The sequence below is a fragment of the Mobula birostris genome, chromosome 10 (genome assembly GCF_030028105.1).
Source record: "Mobula birostris isolate sMobBir1 chromosome 10, sMobBir1.hap1, whole genome shotgun sequence".
NCBI lineage: Eukaryota > Metazoa > Chordata > Chondrichthyes > Myliobatiformes > Myliobatidae > Mobula > Mobula birostris.
Window position 1 is genome coordinate 40,796,051 of NC_092379.1, and position 13,726 is coordinate 40,809,776.

The 13,726-nt window shown below is 46.0% G+C and overlaps 1 protein-coding gene across 1 annotated transcript in view; it reads left to right on the top strand.

The window, feature by feature from the left end:
* LOC140203616 (serine/threonine-protein phosphatase 2A 65 kDa regulatory subunit A beta isoform-like) overlaps positions 1-6,173 on the top strand; it is a 48,434-nt gene extending 42,261 nt beyond the window's left edge. The window contains exons 15-16 of the mRNA XM_072269664.1: positions 5,821-5,963; positions 6,092-6,173. Of these exons, the coding sequence (XP_072125765.1) occupies positions 5,821-5,963; positions 6,092-6,173 (225 nt within the window). The remainder of the gene's footprint in view (positions 1-5,820; positions 5,964-6,091) is intronic.
* Positions 6,174-13,726: the final 7,553 nt, after the last annotated feature.

Sequence of the window (13,726 nt, forward strand, 5' to 3'; positions counted from 1 at the left end):
AGTTGGCAAACTAGGCAGAGCAATTGTACCTAGAACATAGAACGTTAAAGCACTGTGTTAAAGTGCTGTGCTGATCTTTTAACCTACTCTGAGATCAATCTAACTGTTCCCTCCTACATAGCCCTCCATTTTTCTATCATCTGTGTGCCTATCTAAGAGTTTGTTAAATGCCCCTAATGCATCTGCCTCTACCATCACGCCTGGCGGGGTATTCCACACACCCACCCACTCTGTGTGTGTGAAACAAAAATCTTACCTCTGTACCTTCCTCCAATCATCTCAAAATTATGCCTCTGGTATTGGCCATTTCTGCCTTGGGAAAAAGTCTCTGGCTATCCACTCTATCCACACTTCTCATCCTCCTTCACCCCAAACAGAAAAAGCCCCAACTCACTCAACCTTTCCTCATAAGACACGCTCTCTAATGCAGGCAGCCTCCTGGCAAGTCTCCCCTGTGTCCCCTCTAGATCTTCTCCATGCTTCCTATGACAAGAAGGAAGAAAAAGAAAATATTTAAAGAAAAACTGGATAGGTATATGGACAGGAAAGGAATGGAGGGTTATGGGCTGAGTGCAGGTCGGTGGGACTAGGTGAGAGTGGAGTTCGGCACGGACTAGAAGGGCCGAGATGGCCTGTTTCCGTGCTGTAATTGTTGTATGGTTCTACAAGTCACTTATAAATCAATAGCATCATAACATTTTAAGTAACATTTGGATATTAAACACACAGCACGTATTTTCCCCGCATGAGCATATAAAATCATTGCAACACACCAATATCGCTGATTCAGTGGGAGCCCTGGGCTTGTTTCCCTGCAACAAGACGGTCCTATCACGGGCTGATGGGAGTCAGCGATACTCGAAGGGGGTTCCTTATGTCCAGTCTTTTCCGCAATTTAGTTTTCGTTGCATTCATTGCAGAGATATGTTGGAAATGGAAGCACCGTTTTCAGTGCTTTCATGGCTATCTCAGGATATTTAGCCTTGACTTTGATCCAGAATGTCGCCAGAGATGTTATGTCAAACATACTTTTCAGCCCACCGTCATTTGCAAGCTCGAGGAGCTGATCTTATTCCCATGCTGACATGGATGACGTGCGAGTAATGACCTCGCGTGTGTTCAAGCTGAACAGTGGGTGAGAGGGAATGAGGAAAGGTGCAGCGACTCCTATCGCCAAATCATGTCGTTTCCTCGCGGCCCGGTAGCACATGCTTTGTGGCTTGGTAGTGGTCCGCAGTACGGTGGTTGGGGACTGCTGCGCTAGGGAAATTCTAAGCAGTTTCTAGAGTAGGTTACCTGGTCGGCACAACATTGTGGGCCGAAGGGCTTGTAATGTGCTGTGAATTTCTATGTTCAGAAACGTGGTTAAACCTCCCAGCCCTCTCGTGCTTTCCCACTTATTTCTGCCTTCTCTGCTTACCGGACCTGCCTGTTCAGTGAGTTTGACATAGAATTCTGAGTTAACACCTGCTACACTAGTATCCTGTGTCCCAGCCCTGCTGCCTCACCAGCTTAAACCCTCCCAAAGTGCTCGAGCAAAGGTATGGATAAAAGGGACGCACAGAGGCGGTTTCCAATAGCGCAAGAGAGGAATTTCTTTAGCCAGAGGGTACTGAATCGGTGGAATTCATTGTCACAGACGGCTTTGGAGGCCAAGTCATTGAGTATACCTAAAGTGGAGGTTGATAGATTCTTGATTTGTTAAGGGCGTGAAAAGATATGGGAGGAGGCAGAAGAATGGGGTTGGGAGGAAAAATAAATCAGCCATGATGGAATGGCGGAGGAGACTCATAGAAACAAAGAAAACCTACAGCACAATATAGGCCCTTCGGCCCACAAAGCTGTGCTGAGCATGTCCTTACCTTAGAAATTACTCCGCTTACCTATAGCCCTCTATTTTTCTAAGCTCCATGTATCCATTCAGGTGTCTCTTCAAAGACCCGATCGTTTCCGCCTCCACCGCCGCCTCTGGCAGCCCATCCCACACACTCACCACTCTCTGCATAAAAAAAACTTGCATTGAAACATAGAAAACCACAGCACAATACAGGCCCTTCAGCCCGCAAGGTTGTGCCGAACATGTCCCTACCTTAGAAATTACTTGGCTTACCTGTAGCCACCTATTTTGTTAAGCTCCATGTACCTATCCAAAAGTCTCTTAAAAGACTCTATCATATCTGGCTCCACCACCAATGCCGGCAGCCCATTCCACACACTCACCACTCTCTGAGTAAAAAACTTACCCCTGACATTTCCTCTGTACCTACTCCCCAGCACCTTAAACCTGTGTCCTCTTGTGGCAACCATTTCAGACCTGGGAAAAAGGCTCTGACTATCCACATGATCAATGCCTCTCATCATCTTACACACCTGTATCAGGTAACCTCTCATCCTCCATCGTTCCAAGGAGAAAAGGCCGAGTTCACTCAACCCATTCTCATAAGTCATGCTCCCCAATCCAGGCAACATCCTTGTAAATCTCCTCTGCACCCTGTCTATGGCTTCCACATTCTTCTTGTAGTGAGGCGACCACAGTACTATAAGTGGGGTCTGACCAGGGTCCTATATAGCTGCAACATTACCTCTCGGCTTCTAAATTCAGTTCCATGATTGATGAAGGCCAATACACTGTATGCCTTCTTAACCACAGAGTCAACCTGCGCAGCAGCTTTGAGCGTCCTATGGACTCGGACCCCAAGATCCCTCTAATCCTCCACACTGCCAAGAGTTTTACCATTAATACTATATTCTGCCATCATATTTGACCTACCAAAATGAACCACTTCACACTTATCTGGGTTGAATTCCGTCTGCCACTTCTCAGCCCAGTTTTGCATCCTATCAATGTCCCGCTCTAACCTCTGACAGCCCTCTACACTACCCACAACACCTCCAACCTTTGTGTCTCAGCAAACTTACTAAGCCATCCCTCCACTTCCACTTCCTCATCCAGGTCATTTATAAAAATCACGAAGAGTAAGGGTCCCAGAACAGATAACTGAGGCCGACCTCCATGCAGAATATGACCTGCCTACAACCACTCTTTGCCTTCTGTGGCAAGCCAGTTCTGATCCACAAAACAATGTCCCCTTGGATTCCATGCCTCCTTACTTTCTGAATAAGCCTTGCATGGGGTACCTTATTAAATGCCTTGCTGAAATCCATATACACTACGTCTACTGCTCTTCCTTCATCATTGTGTTTAGTCACATCCTCAAAAAATTAAATCAGGCTTGTAAAGCACGACCTGCCCTTGACAAAGCCATACTGACTATTCCTAATCATGTTATACCTCTCCAAATGTTCATAAATCCTGCCTCTCAGGATCTTCTCCATCAACTTACTGAGGTAGGACTCTTTGGTCTATAACTTCCAGGGCTATCTCTACTCCCTTTCTTGAATAAAGGAACAATATCGGCAACCCTCCAATCCTCTAGAACCTCTCCCATCCCCATTGATGATTCAAAGATCATCACCAGAGGCTCAACAATCTCCTCCCTCGCCTCCCACGGTAGCCTGGGGTACATCTCATCCAGTCCTAGCGATTTATCCAACTTGATGCTTTCCAAAAGCTCCAGCACATCCTCTTTCTTAATATCTACATGCACAAGCTTTTCAATCTGCTGCAAGTCATCACAACAATCACTAAGATCCTTTTCTATAGTGAATACGGAAGTATTCATTAAGTACCTCTGCTATTTCCTCTGGTTTCATACATACTTTCCCACTGTCACACTTAATAGGTCCTGTTCTTTCACGTCTTATCCTCTTGCTCTTCACATACTTGTAGAATGCCTTGGGGTTTTCCTTAACCCTGCCTGCCAAGGCCTTCTCATGGCCTCTTCTGGCTCTCCTAATTTCCTTCTTAAGCTCCTTCCTATTAGCCTTGTGCTGTGGTAAAGGAGATAGAATTATGATCACTATCTCCAAAATGCTCTCCCACTGAGAGACCTGACACCTGACCAGGTTCATTTCCGAATACCAGATCAAGTACAGCGTCTTCTCTTATAGGCTTATCTACATATTGTGTCAAGAAACCTTCCTGAACACACCTAACAAATTCCACCCCATCTTAAACCCCTTGCTCTTGGGATCCACCAATCGATATTTGGGAAATTAAAGCCTCCCATCATGACAACTCTGTTATTATTACACCTTTCCAGGATCTGTTTCCCTATCTGCTCCTTGATATCCCTGTTACTATTGGGTGGCCTATGAAAAACACCCAGTAAAGTTATTGACCCCTTTCTGTTCCTAACCTCCACCCACAGAGACTCCGTAGACAATCCCTCCATGGCGTCCACCTTTCCTGCAGCTGTGACACTATCTCTGATCAACAGTGCCACGCCCCCACCTCTTTTGCCTCCCTCCCTGTCCTTGTTGAAACATCTAAAACCCAGCAGTTGAAGTAACCATTCCTGTCCCTGAGCCATCCTAGTCTCTAATGGCCACCACATCATGTCTCCAAGTACTGATCCACGCTCTAAGCTCATCCGCTTTGTTCACAACACTCCTTGCGTTAAAATAGACGTATCTCAAACATTCGGTCTGAGAGCATCCTTTCTCTATCACCTGCCTATCCTCCCTCTCGCACTGTCTACAAGCTTTCTCTGTTTGTGAGCCAACCCCCTCTTCCCTAGTCTCTTCAGTTCGGTTCCCAGCCCCCAACCATTCTAGTTTAAACTCTCCCCAGCAGCCTTAGCAAACCTCCCTACCAGGATATTGGTCCCCCTCAGATTGAAGTGCAACCCGTCCTTTTTGTACAGGGCACAACTGCCCCAAGAGAGGTCCCAATGATGTAGAAATCTGAATCCCTGCCCCCTGCTCCAATCCCTCAGCCACGCATTTATCCTCCACCTCATTAACCACTGACATCTCCTCTGTACCCACTCCCAAGCACCTTAAAACTATGCCCTCTCGTTCTAGCCATTTCAGCCCTGGGAAAAAGCCTCTGACTATCCACACAATCAATGCCTCTCATTATCTTGTTCACCTCTATCAGCTCACCTCTCATCCTCCGTCGCTGCAAAGAGAAAAGGCCGAGTTCACTCAACCTATTCTCATAAAGCATGCTCCCCAATCCAGGCAACATCCTTGTAAATCTCCTCTGCACCCTTTCTATGGCTTCCACGTCATTCCTGTAGTGAGGCAACTAGAATTGAGCACAGTACTCCAAGTGGGGTCTGACCAGGGCCCTACATAGCTGTAACATTACCTCTCGGGTCTTAAACTCAATCCCACGATTGATGAAGGCCAATGCACCGTATGCCTCCTTAACCGCAGAGTCAACCGCATAGCAGCTTTGAGTGTCCTATGGACTCTGACCACAAGATTCCTCTGATCCTCCACAGTGCCAGGAGTCTGACCACTAATGCTATATTCTGCCATCATATTTGACTCGATAGCCGAATTCCGCTCTTGCGTCTTATAATCCTGGTTCCCTCTTGGCTCGGGTCACCTTGTCATGGAAGAGATCCCAGTGATGCTGTCTGCTCTGCACCCACACTTTGTACATTTCAGCCGTCCTGCCTTCCTGTTTCTAAACTCGCTCGTACATGGCAGAAGGGGTAGTCCAGCGATTACAATATACCAGCACTTCTTCTTTACAACTTGTCTATTGATCTGTAAATCTCCGTTGCAGGACCTCATCTCTCTCCTTGCGGGTGATCATTGGTGCCAGTGTGGACTATGCCTTTTTATCATGGGGCAAAATACATTCTGAGCGTCGCACAAATCAGATCGATGATCTTTTCTTCAGTCTTGCTTCGTGAAGTTCGGGGCTGTGAATGAACGTTTGCATTTTCTGCTGGTTTTTTTTAGGTGTTGTCTGAAGCCTGTGGCCAAGAAATCACAGCAAAGCACATGCTGCCGACGGTTCTCCAGATGGCAGGCGATCAGGTGGCAAACATTCGCTTCAACGTGGCTAAAACATTGCAGAAAATAGGACCGGTTTTAGATGCCAGGTAAGTATTTGAGTTGGGGCTTATAACCCGGCCTGTGGAGAATGTTTCACCTCCAGTTTGGAATGGAAATTGAGACGCCACTGTGGTGGCATTTAGTGATGGAGTCGCACCGTCTTTTGTACCCACAGGTCCAATCCGGCCAAGACCACCGTCTCTGCCGGTCCCATCGTCCCAGGTTCTCAACCTGGGGTTCATGGACCCCTAGCGTAATGATCCATGGCACCAAAATAGTTGTGCACCCTTGCTCTAAACCTTTCCTGCCCGCGTACCTGTGCTTATTGAAGTTGTTAATGTGCCTGCCTCAACCAGTTCCTCTGGCAGCTCATTCCATGTACTGCATGGGGGAGGGGCATAAACTTAACCCTCGGGCCTCCCCCTCCCCTGTGGTGTTTGCCTCACTTTCCTGCTTGACCTTGATCCTTTGGTACCCTTAAACGATCTTCTTCTCTATCCAGAGGTTAAGGCCATAAGACACAGGAGCAGAACCAGGCCGTTCGGCCCATCGATACTGCACGGCCATTCTATCATGGCTGATTTATTATTCCCCTCAACCCCACTCGCCTGCCTTCTCCCCTTTTTTTTAAAGAAAGGACATCCTCACCAAGAACATTTAGTAGCCCGTTTCTACCCTCCAAATTACCTGTTTAAGGTCTCTCCACTGCCTTTGTATTCCAAGGGCCTCATTTTACTACAGCTTTCCCAAGCAATGTGCAATATTCCTTTGGGTTCTGGATATAGTCAGTTGTACTGTATAGAAGCATGACCTCTTGTCCATTGCATCTATACTGACAATCACTCCTTGCTATTGTAAACCCACTCAGCCACACTAACTCCACATCCCTCTGTCCTGCTCACTGAACCTGTAGAACAGGCCCGTTGGCCCACAATGTTGTACCAAACTAATTCTTCCTTTTCAGTCCGGACGAAGGGTCTGGGCCGGAAACGTCACCTGTTTATTCATTTCCATAGGTGCTACCTGACCTGCTGAGGTCCTCCAGCATTTTGTGTGTGTTGCTCTGGGTTTCCAACACCTGCAGACTTTATAAATAAAGCAGCGCCTAATTGAACCGTGTCCTTTTGCCCGCACGTGGCCGATATCCTCCATTCTCCGCACGTTCATTTGCCTGTCTAACAGTGTCTTAAATACTTCAATGCTCACACAAAACGCTGGAGGAACTCAGCAGATCAGGCAGCGTCCATGGAAATGAATAACCAGTCGCTGTTTCAGACCGTGACCCTTCATTGGATCGTAAACACTTGTTCTTGTTTCATACCTGCATCCACTTCCACCAGACCCGTCGGTGTGTTCCAGGTACTCAAATCCTCAGCACATCTTTGAGCTGTTCTCTTCTGGCTTTTACATCTCAACTGTGAGCCGTCTGCCTTTGCCTCAGAATTTTGTAAACTTCTGTCAACTCTTCCCTCCCTCAGACTCCATCACCCTGGAGAAAGCAACCTCTCCGGTAACATCTGCAGTACCAGCCAGCATGTCTTCTGTACCTTTTTCAGATCCTTTAAAGGGGAGGCCAGAGCTGAACTCAGTACTCCAAATGTGACCTAACCAGAGATTTATCACAGGCAACGTCCTGTAAACATCTTCTGTACCTTCTCCAAAGTATCCACACCCTTTAAAGGGGAGGCCAGAGCTGAATTCAGTACTCCAAATGTGACGAAAGCAGAGATTTATCACAGGCAACGTCCTGTAAACATCTTCTGTACCTTCTTCAAAGTCTCCACACCCTTTAAAGGGGAGACCAGAGCTGAATTCAGTACTCCAAATGTGACCTAACCAGCGGTTTATCACAGGCAACGTCCTGTAAACATCTTCTGTACCTCCTTCAAAGTTTCCACGTCCTTTAAAGGGGAGACCAGAGCTGAATTCAGTACTCCAAATGTGACCTAACCAGAGGTTTATCAAGTGACTGTCCAGGTTTTTGTTCCGGCCTGCACCACCACCACCTCCTTTGGCAGCTCAGCTACCAACTCCTGCATGAAAAGTTTGCTCCTCCAATCTTCTTTAATACATCTTCCCTCTCTCCTTCAACCACTGATGGATAAATCCTGGTTAGAAGTGAAAACCGCACAGTGAGATTTCAGTTAACGCCACCACCATCTTCATCAGCATGTGACGTGGGCGATCGTGGTCTCTCCATGGCCACGGTTGTTCTTGGCAAATTATCCTGCAGAACTGGTTTGTGCCATTGACGCCTTCTGGGCCGTGTGTGTCTTTACAAGACGAGGTGACCCCCCCCCCCACCCCCCAGCCATTATCAGTGCTCTTCAGAGATTGTCTGCCCGGCATCAGTGGTCGCACAACCAGGACTTGTGATCTGCACCGGCTGCACACATCTGCTCCCACGGCATCGCGTGACCCTGATCGGGGGGTGGGGGGGGCTTAAGCAGGTGTTGCACCTTGCCCAAGGGTGACCTGCAGGTCTGCGGAGGGAAGGAGCACCCTGCACCTCCTTTGGTAGCGACGTATCTCCACCCCGCCAACCCGTCCGGTCAACGATTTTTGTGAAATTGTGCGTTTGTGATTTGATTGGAATTTGTGTTGAAAGCAATAACAGACGGATTGCATTAAAAGGAAGTTTATGCATTCAGTGCCCCCTCTCTTCAACGGCATAAAAATGCAGCATCCAAATTATCCTCCTTTTGCATCCACTAACCTAAATGAGCTCAGCTGCAGTTTGTGACCGTACTCTGCTAGTTGAGCTCTAACCCGTATCTGGCCAGTAAACGGATCAGTTGTGGTAGTGGGAGCCTGCGTGAGAGGCAGAAAGAGGAGATTTTAATCTGGGTAGTATCCAGTACCGCTTTGGATTTAAGTGAATGTGCTGCTGTCTTGTTTTGAAGGTCACAGGTACTAAAACTTGCTTTTAAATCACAGCACTTTACAGAACAAGTTCAAACCAATACTGGAGAAATTGGGTCAGGACCAAGATATGGACGTAAAGTACTTTGCGCAGGAAGCCATGACTGGTAAGTTGTGGCTTTGGACCCAGCTCGGTACGAGCATAAGCATTCTCCCTTCGAGCAGTTGTGGCCTGCATTGTCCCAGAGTCTGTCACTGGGTCTCTGAAGATGAGCACAAGACAAGATGGGTGTCTGCTGGGTTCCTGCTGTGGGGGCACTGATGGTAGAAAAGGCTCTTTAAGCTAAAGATGTGTGTTTTGTAATCTGCACGTGTAACGAGTGAGGGTCGGGGAAAAACATGCAGTCCTCAGCACGTTCATTAAAGGGGATAAAACACAAATTATGGATTCAAAACTCTGAACCAGCAAGAGGGTTATTCGAGCTGCTGGAACAATGCTGTGATATTTGGAACTGTTTCCAGTTAAAGGGATTTACTAATTGTTCAGAATTATAAACCTTGTTATAGAGCCAAGCATGAAGTTCTCAGTTCTGTCTCTTACTTGCCTCCCTGTTTCTGTAAGCTGAATATTTTAGGAACCAATCCAGAGTTTTGAGTACAATCCTCAGTAAAGAGTTCTGTGTTTATATTAGGTGATTTTTAGGGTTTAGGAACGGGTGTTAAAATCTAGTGCCAGACATCCCACCCTGCAAAAACTCATTTCAGGGAGGTAGCAGTACGATATGGAGAGCAAGCTGTTGCCCCATGTAGCAAGCTCCCCGTCTGCATGCACCCAAAGGAACGGCAGATTGAGTTTGGTACCAGGAGCACCACAGGAGTTGTCATTCAGCGTAGGACTGCCTTAGGGACTCCAGCTCCGGGTTTACTCCCGAAGCCTTCCCTGTGAGTGGGTACAGCCGCAAGGCAGCAGAGGTTTGAGATCAGAATTTTCCTTCTCCTAGATGAGCTGACGAGTCCCATCTCCCCGAATAGGTCTTGAAGCAACAGGAATTAAGAGTTGGCAATGTATGAATTCACTTGCAATATTTTAGAAATGACATACTCCATCGCTAGAATTCCCACAAGTTGTCGTCATAGCTTACAGATAGATGCGTGTTCTGATTATCTTCAGGAACGTTCCCATTTTGTCTCCTTTTAATATCTAATCTGCATGTTTTCCTTCTTATCTAGTGCTTGCCTTATCATAGAAAGGAGTGAAGAAACGGCTGTCCAGACTTGCAACGAGATCTGCCGCTGACATCTTTGAAAACCTTCTTCACTCTCTCTTTGTACCGTATAGGAAAAAGGAAAGTTACGTCACATCCGGAGTTTCTCCAGTTGCCGGACGATTTCCCTCCACGCCTCTCTGACATAGTGGGGAACCGCGTACGAGGCAAGTGACAGCAGTGGTTTGCCATTGCCTTCTGCCGGGTGAGTTTCCAAAGAGATCACCAGCTCGTAACCCAGCATGGATGGAAAGCGTGCATGGGAGCCGGCTGGATTCAAACTCGGGGTGACGCCACTACAGCATCAGCCGGGTCAGCCTACTGTATAATATGGGGACTACTTTATGTTGTAGTAACACATCGTTGCATGCGCTATTAGGCGCACATTGATACGTATGTGTGTGTTCTGCATCATTTTCTACTAGTAAAGAACCATGAAACTTCGCTCCTGTCTCCAGCATTTTTATTAATAGCATTGTTGTGTAGCCAGGCCACATACACAACACTCTTTAAAGAATTACCCCTGGAAATGTAAACGTCTCATACGTAGTGTCACTGGATTTTAGCTGCCTTGTAGATTCTAGTTCTGCAGTCTTTCTGCTGTCTCAATTTAGCTTGAGATATCAAGCTGTCTACTCCCCCTATTTATTTTCATTGACTGTAGTGTACCCAGTGGCATTGTGTATCCGATGGGTTTAACTGTTAACAAGGATGTGAGGTTATTAGCTTTGCTGCTCTGTCGACAGTCACTTGTATCCAGCATGCCTCCTCCTCCTTTCCCAAAACACCTTCGCTTGTATTCCCAGCATCCAGTGGCAAATGCTCGAATTAAAACTGAAGATGTTGTCCAATCTGAAACTGTTCTCGGATGGGGTGGCAGAGGAGGGGCCCACTGAGGGGCCCACATTGGATGGGCCTTGGCTTGGGGAAGTGGTCCACATTAATGGGTCCTGACCCTGATGTAGGAGAGGGTTTCGCATTTGATGGGGCCTGTTGAAGGGGTGGGTTCCACATTGATGGTTCCTAAGGTGGGGCCTCATGTGTCTGCACTGCATTGTCCCCAGGTTGCTGAATGATGTGCTATAAGTTTTGACCTACTTTAATTTCCCTTTTAATCATTTTTAACATTAAAAGAAAGAGTGCCCGTTAGACAGTTATTGAAATGACTTTCAATGCCGACCTCATTATTCCAGTGACTTGAACAGCAGTGCCAGTGGATGCTGTGATTACCTGATGGTTTGGTTAGGCAGCCATTGCTTCTGTACGTATTAGTTAAAGTAGATTTTTCAATAGCTAAGCTTCTCTTCCCGACCAGAATTAAACAATATTGTATCATTCCAGTGGTCTAGTCACATTTGGGATGCCATTTCAATATTGCAAATCACGTAATTTAATGTCTGTTAGCTTTTTGAATGATTTTAGAGATTGTGTTAGGCACATTTACCCTGTTACCGGTGGACGTCTTTCTCCTAATTTGTTGTTTTGACTGCTTTCCCTAATAAAGTGGATTAAGGTAAACGCTGCTTCGTGTTGCACACCAGAGAGGTGCAGGATTTACCTCCTTGCGACTTTTGCGGAGCAGAAACATGTAAAAAGCATGTCATGTGTTCCGTTTTCAAAGTGGCAGGGTGAAGAGATACTGCATCTCCAGTATGAGATCCACAAACACTAGAGGGATATTTTGCCCACTGCCCGCATACCCTAACCCTCACCCTCACCCTCGCCCTCGCACTGGATGAGATAATGGAGAGGGAGAGAGAAGTACAGGATAAGCCCGATTTAACTAGGAAGGAGAGAACAGCCCTGAAAGAGCTGAAGGAAAATATGGATATTGTTATCAAACCAGCAGATAAAGGGAGCAGCATAGTTATCATGGACAAACAGCAATATCTATTTGAGGCACACAGAGAATTAAACAACACCGAACACTGCACTAAACTAAAGGAACCCAAATACTGGGAAACACACAGAAATTAGGACCATTCTGCGAGAACTAGGAAGGACTAGATACCTCAGGAAGAAGCAGGTGGAGTACCTGACAGGGATACAGCCACGAGCAAGAAAGTTCTATATCCTCCCCAAAATACACAGGAACCCAGACTCATGGACTGTTCCTGGAGAAATACCACCCGGCAGGCCCATCGTGTCGGACTGCAGCAGTGAGTCATACAGGATAGCAGAATACATTGATGCCTTCCATATAACCATATAACAATCACAGCACGGAAACAGGCCATCTGGGTCCTTCTAGTCCATGCCGAACTCTTCCCCAATCCTAGTCCCACCGACCTGCACTCAGCCCATAACCCTCCATTCCTTTCCTGTCCATATAGCTGTCCAATAACGACAACATTGAACCTGACTCAAACACTTCTGCTGGAAGCTCGTTCCACACAGCTACCACTTTCTGAGTAAAGAAGTTCATAGAACATAGAATAGTACAGCACAGTACAGGCCCTTATGATTCAAACACCGTATGCTAATCCTTCAGCCCAGGTATGTGTGGGAGGAGGTTTCTCAGAATTATTTGACATAGGACGGGGCACACGACAAGGGGACCCTTTGTCTCCTTTAATTTTTAATATATCTATTGAACCGCTTGCACAAACTCTCCTCAGATCTCCCCTATTACAATAGGTACAACATTGCATTCAATATCAGTTTACGCGGATGACACGCTAGTTTATATGGCGAATGTTCAACAAACTCTCCCCTATGTTTTAAAAACACTGGAGCAATTTGGATTTCTTTCAGGATACAAAGTTAATTTGTTAAAATCAGACCTGATGCTGATTAATACGGATAAAAGTAAGGTGTCTCTTCCTCCCCAGATTAAAGTTACAAATGAGGTCCTCTACTTGGGTATTAAAGTTAATATTTCCATATCAGCTGTGGCTGAAACAAATTACTCTTTAATTCTAAAAAAAAGAGGAAGATATTAATAGATGGAGACACCTGCCAGCATCAGTCCCGGCCCGTATTTCGGTCATTAAAATGAACATCTTACCCTGCATTAATTTTATCAGCTCAATGATCCCACTTGCACCTCCGGCAGGATATTGGCAAAAACTGGACTCCTTACTACGATGCAATGTTTGGAATGGTAAACGACCCAATATAAAATGGTCAGTTCTACAATTCAAAAAGTCGAATGGGGGATTGGCATGTCCAAATTTTAAATTGTATCACTGAGCATTTGTATTAAAAAGTCTTAGCTATTGGATGGAGGAGGATAAAGTTTCGTCCTGGAAAAATATAGAACTGGAGCTAATAGCACCAATAAGGTTGAAGGACTTTCTCCTTATAGGTATGTCTACCAAAAAATGTGATTTGTATTACGATCCAATTTTAACCCATATGCTACAAGTGTTTAGGGCAGCAGAAAAATTCCTAAAATTTAAAAGTGTATGGTGTAAATCATCTCCATTATGGAACAATAATCGTTTTCTATCTGGGGGGAAACCATTCACTAACAGAACTTGGGTGGATAAAGGTATTACTACTCTTCAAGATATTAATGGGGCAAGTACTATCCTTGGCTTTCAAGAACTGGTATCTCGATATAATATTGATAAACATTCTCTTTTTTGCTACTTTCGAGTAAGATCAGCTTGTAAAGCCTACGGCGTTCCCTGGGGGTCAGATTTAAAGGACCATCCCATTTTAAATTGGATACAGAGTCC